Source organism: Erigeron canadensis, chromosome 1 (assembly GCF_010389155.1).
Source record: "Erigeron canadensis isolate Cc75 chromosome 1, C_canadensis_v1, whole genome shotgun sequence".
In the NCBI taxonomy this organism is placed as follows: domain Eukaryota; kingdom Viridiplantae; phylum Streptophyta; class Magnoliopsida; order Asterales; family Asteraceae; genus Erigeron; species Erigeron canadensis.
Genome location: NC_057761.1, coordinates 20,951,610 through 20,956,830, shown reverse-complemented (window position 1 = coordinate 20,956,830; position 5,221 = coordinate 20,951,610). Strand labels below are relative to the sequence as shown.

The window sequence follows — 5,221 nt, the reverse complement described above, 5'->3', positions numbered from 1 at the left end:
GTCAGGGAGGTCTCTGCCAGTCGATAATGATGACAGTTGCCATACAAGTTATGGCAGTGCGCGTTGATGTTTGTTGGATTGGTGCATAGTGGTCCATATGTATGTCCTTGTCCAAAGTTTTCCACGTAATTACGAGATTGTCACCGATGAATAGTTCAAGACGACAATTTTTTCAGGTCAAAACCACAGTTATTTCCATAACTGTATGGTGATTAATACTTAATAGGTATAGAAATATACGTAAATTTGAGTTGATATCAAATTATCAAAGAACAAGGGATATTACTATGTAGTATATGTTGCAAGGTTTATAGAAAGCGGCATAAATAACGGGTGGCGAAAAGTGATTATTTTACATATCACTCCAGTTAAACTATTCAATCTCTATTTCCTGGGGAACTTCTTCTGAAGTGATATTTTCAGAGTCAAGTTCCTCGTCCGTAAAACCAGAGGCTTCTACAGTCCTGGTAACCCATTCCTTGAGTGGATCTTCATTCAAATCCAGCCTCAGAAGCCCTGCAAACACGCCTCCCATGAAAGCAACAGGCTCCTGTATTCAACAAAAAGAAAAAATAGGGCATGATAAAAGAGAGAATAAAAGAAAGGTTTGAAAATTTAACAAAATGTGAGAACTTTTCTCCACACAACAGGTTATATGTTACCCGTGAATATATATAATAAGTTCCTTAACGTGTATTGTCCTTGATTTTGAACTTGCTTACTGACATAAGGACTTCATTAATACCTTTATGCTCCATTTTGCTAATTATCACCAATTTCCTTGTTTTCTAGAGGGCACTTATATTACGGTCTCGTAGAAGCCGGAACTTTAAAGTTGGGACACTAACGAATAAGTTGATTAGGTTAAGATTAATCATTTAATCTCCAATGGATCACTTTTTATTTTTTCGAACGGCATAAATAATTTTTCCTCCACTAAATAGGAACTAGCAAGAAACTAGATTACAATGAACAACCAACAAACCCAAAACAAAACACCAAAGTTAAAACGCATTAATTCCTAGAAACTAAAAGCTAAAAAACTCCCAAAACTATGTCATAGACAATCCACAAATTACAAAATCCATTTTACACCTTAGAAAATACCCCAAACTAACTCGCCTAAACTAACACCACACCTTCACGAACACTCCTAACATATTAACTAAAACTATACTATAGTATTTAGGTTAAAAGGGCTAATGAAAAGACATTATATTGGTCCTAGGGATGTCCATACCCACAAGGCCACAACCCACATATTATAAATCTGCATATGAAAATGCTAATCTGCTTATAGAAGTACATACCTAATACATTCTTACTCTCAGAGAAAATTGAAATGCAAAATTAGCAAATCAAAGCTAGAGTAAACTTTAAAGCACACAAACATAATAGTCAGCTGCAAACAAAGCAAAAGTTATGGTCAGCCAAGCCTGGTCCAAGGTGAGTTCAGTCATCAAGAACTTTACATTAGTTGCTTAGGAGTTAGAACTAGTTAGTTTCCCGTGTTTGGGATGTAGGAAATCAAATGAAAAGCCACAAACTGGAATTGAACTAAGTCACTAACTAAATACTTAAAAGTAGCCGGCCCAAATTACCCATAATGATAGCAGATACCACCCACATAAAATCTAAACAACTAAGTGTGTTGGGAATTGGGATGCAGTAAGTTGCTCCAGCTATCAAAACCTGCCTATTCACACATACAGACACACACATATATCTATCAAAAGTAAATTGAGATCTGTTAAAGATCCAGATTAAGGTTGTGAATTTTAATACTGAAGATGATAAAGTACCAATCCTGGATGGGCATTTCAAAAATGTTGCAAATAGCATGACCTATAGCCTATAAAATATGTTATAGATGATGTGAAAAAAATTCTTCAGAAATGTTACAGGTTTGGTGAATACAACTGTCATATACTTGAACCCTAGGTCCTAGAATAGGGCGCGTACATAAAGTTTCAGATTTACACCAATATCGTGTTGTAACGTCATAAATAAGCAGGGGCGGATTTATTAAGTAAAGAGTGGGAGGTATGGCCCCGAATGGCCTCCAAGCATATTCTAGTAGCATTTTATTTTTACAATGCTAGTAACTCCTTCTTGCAATGCTTACGTTAGATTGCCCCAAACTAAAAATAATAATGCCCTCTACCAACTATAGTCATGTTCTCAAAAATAAGATAGCCAGAGAATATTATGCCTATGCTTATGCTTCTCTCTTATTAGCCTATGTCAACTGTTGTATGTATTGAAGAGAAGGGAGATGAAATTTGTTTTGTTGTCCGATGTGGGACAACCTTCTAAAGGCTACTCTCACTAATTTGAAAGATTTCCACTTTTTTACCACACTCATAGACATATTAGTAGTAAGTATTAGACATACATGTTAACTTACCACTCGGTTTTTATTCTGGTTTTCAGTTATATTTTCTGTTTCACTTCTAAGCAAATTTAATAGTAAATTTAAAGCTTGGACTTAACCAAATCAACTATATTGTTTAAGAGTTAATTTGATCCGGCCCATTTTGACATACTAAAATTTGGTCCGCTGAACCCGTAATCCAATCCTTAATACCTCGCCCCATGTGATAGCATTTTCTGGATCAGGAACTGTTATAAAAGTATTTCTCAACTCTTACAAAATCAGAAAAAAGGGTGCTTTAGTGCTTGAACGATTTCATGGATAACAATTCCTAAAAAGCATATCAATGATAATATTCTACTAACATAGGACTTTATGTGTAAATATCACATGTGCATTCAAAGTAATGGATATTCAAAAACCATAACATGTGGTCACTTGGTTTTTTGAGATGCGTATCCGAGCAATTTGGTGCCACTCCATGTATAGGTCAGATAAGTTATAACATGAATCATCACAACTTACTTTCCAGTAAATGTTAATGGACTAATGGAGCACATCAACGTTTTTTAAAGCTTTAAATGATAGAAAAGGCTTTGATTCACGGAGATCAAATTTGGTCATCAAGAGGATGAGGGTTCTAAATTAAAAATCTGACAAGTTAATGTTTTGCAAATGACCTGTTATTATTCTATCATGAGGATTAGGTATTGGCTTGCCCCCTCAAATCAACTTACTGGTGCTTCGGGCCAAAAGGCTTTTGCTTCATTCTATGCTTGGTAGCAACCTCACACCCCTACTAAAATTCATCCAACAATTTTTTCAAGATGGCAATCAGATCCATCTCCTAACAACATAATGATAAATATTATTAGCAAAACATAGACAAGTTGAGTTTAACTTCCAGTTCAAATGATAACCAAGACCCTTAACCTGTTTAAGATACTGTTGACAGACACATTTAGGACTCGTATCACAAGTTTAACTAATCCACTTTTAAAAGAAAGTTGTCATAATCCATCATGATAAAACCATATTCGGGTGAAGCTTATAATGCAATGATATGGGTTTTAAATATCAACATTAAATGGACAGCTAGAGGGACCTCATTTCCTATGATAACGATACATAAGAGCGTAAGCTAGTAGAATAACATACACGATCTCCTTTTTTAAGGCATGTTGATTATCATCTAGCGTATCATCTAACTGACCTGACTAATACATGTAGAAATGATGTTACAACATGTTATAAGCCTAAATACATTACTAGACAGTCTAGACACTCGTTCTTGAAACGGGAAGGGGCTTGTTATGTCAATTAAAAAGTAAATTGCCACTCTAGACTCCTCATCTACAAACTCAAACTTAAATCGCTTTTGTTTCAAAATACTTTAAAATAACAGACACATGTATGGTCCAACATGCAGTCAGAGAATAGAGATACTTTGAACTTCTGGGCAAAATGTGCTGAGTTCTTGATCTAAACTGAAATAAATTTGTACGAGATAGTTTGCTCCTGTATTTTGTTAGACCATAATTAACTATTCAACACATTTTAGTGTTTAAGCTTATCTAAACTTCTCCCGGTTTATCTAGACTCCTCATAAGACGGACCCAGATACCAACCTCACGTGTTAACATCTTCGAGTGGCCGGCAAAAAAGTCTATGGCGATGCCACTTACAATAGAGCCAACGGCTTGACCATTCCCATAGTTAAATTTATTAACTAAACACACCCTAAATAACCGTTGGTAAAATCAAAGGGAAACATGACAGTAAATAAATAATGACCATTGGGTATATGAACATTTTCTATATTGGCATTATGGCATAACAGTAGGAATAACAATCATTAAATAAAATAAATAATCGATATTATATATATATAAATATATATATATATATATACCTTGAAAGCCTTTTCAAGAATGCGTTGGTCTGAAGGAATGAGAATAGAGGGAATGGCTTCACATTGATTATCACTGCTACTACAACACTTGATACAAATATTTGCTTTTCTTACTTGCTTCTTGTTCCCACCATTGTTAATATTCATCAATTTCCACTGTTTTACAATAAATTTTTACACAATTATATATATGTATATATAAGACTGATATAATAACAAAATTATTATAGAAAATTATAAAGAAATTAATAAGAAGAAAAGGTTATCACCGGTGAAAGTGGAATTAGGGACAAGGAAGTCATGTGTGTAATTCTTCTTCTTCTGATTCTTTGATTGATTAGTATATTATTATTATTGTTATTATATATCTATATATCTATATCTATATGTATGCTTTTCTTAAAACCACCCTGTTTCTGTTTGTGTGTTTCAACAAAGATTTTCCCACTGTGTTTTTCTAACAAGTACTGGCAGTAAATTGTAAAAACTTACCTGACTATCTACGAGTATTTTTATATGGTCCCAAGCGGCCAAGCGGGTATAATATGTCATGTTGTCACGTTTTGTATCCATGAAATTTCCTCACCAAAAAAATAAAATGAAAATAAATAGAAATTGTATCGAACGTTACCAAGTTTGTTAACAGTAAGAACTTATGACTACATGGTATCATCATTTGAAATCATTTAAACCTTTTATAAAAAGTATTGGATATCTTAAAATTCTAACACTTTTTTTTTTATATATATTTTTACTTAAACATAAAACTCTTATACAGCCTCATTTCCCCGTTCTCTCTAATCATTATATACTCTCATCGACCATCTATCACCAACCGCCGCTTCCCTCGATCTCCACCACCACCTCCTTTTTTATATTGTCATCACCTTCTAGTCCCCGCAACGCGCGGGCAATATGCTCATATTATTAAAAGA

General features: G+C 34.1%; 1 protein-coding gene across 1 annotated transcript; it reads right to left on the bottom strand.

The window, feature by feature from the left end:
* Positions 1-262: 262 nt before the first annotated feature.
* Positions 263-4,683, bottom strand: LOC122580840 (UPF0426 protein At1g28150, chloroplastic). The gene is made up of 3 exons (XM_043752998.1): positions 4,556-4,683; positions 4,287-4,442; positions 263-550 (listed from the first exon to the last, which is right to left on the bottom strand). The coding sequence occupies exons 1-3, from the start codon at positions 4,586-4,588 to the stop codon at positions 374-376; spliced, it is 366 nt and encodes a 121-aa protein (XP_043608933.1). The 5' UTR covers positions 4,589-4,683; the 3' UTR covers positions 263-373.
* Between the last annotated feature and the right edge of the window lie 538 nt (positions 4,684-5,221).

Excerpts from the sequence above, each read along its gene's own strand:
- LOC122580840 (XM_043752998.1), bottom strand. The coding sequence starts at position 4,588 with ATGACTTCCTTGTCCCTAATTCCACTTTCACCG. Across the intron at positions 4,443-4,555 it reads CCCTAATTCCACTTTCACCG|TGGAAATTGATGAATATTAA; the intron begins GTGATAACCTTT and ends ATTGTAAAACAG. Across the intron at positions 551-4,286 it reads TTCTTGAAAAGGCTTTCAAG|GAGCCTGTTGCTTTCATGGG; the intron begins GTATATATATAT and ends TGTTGAATACAG.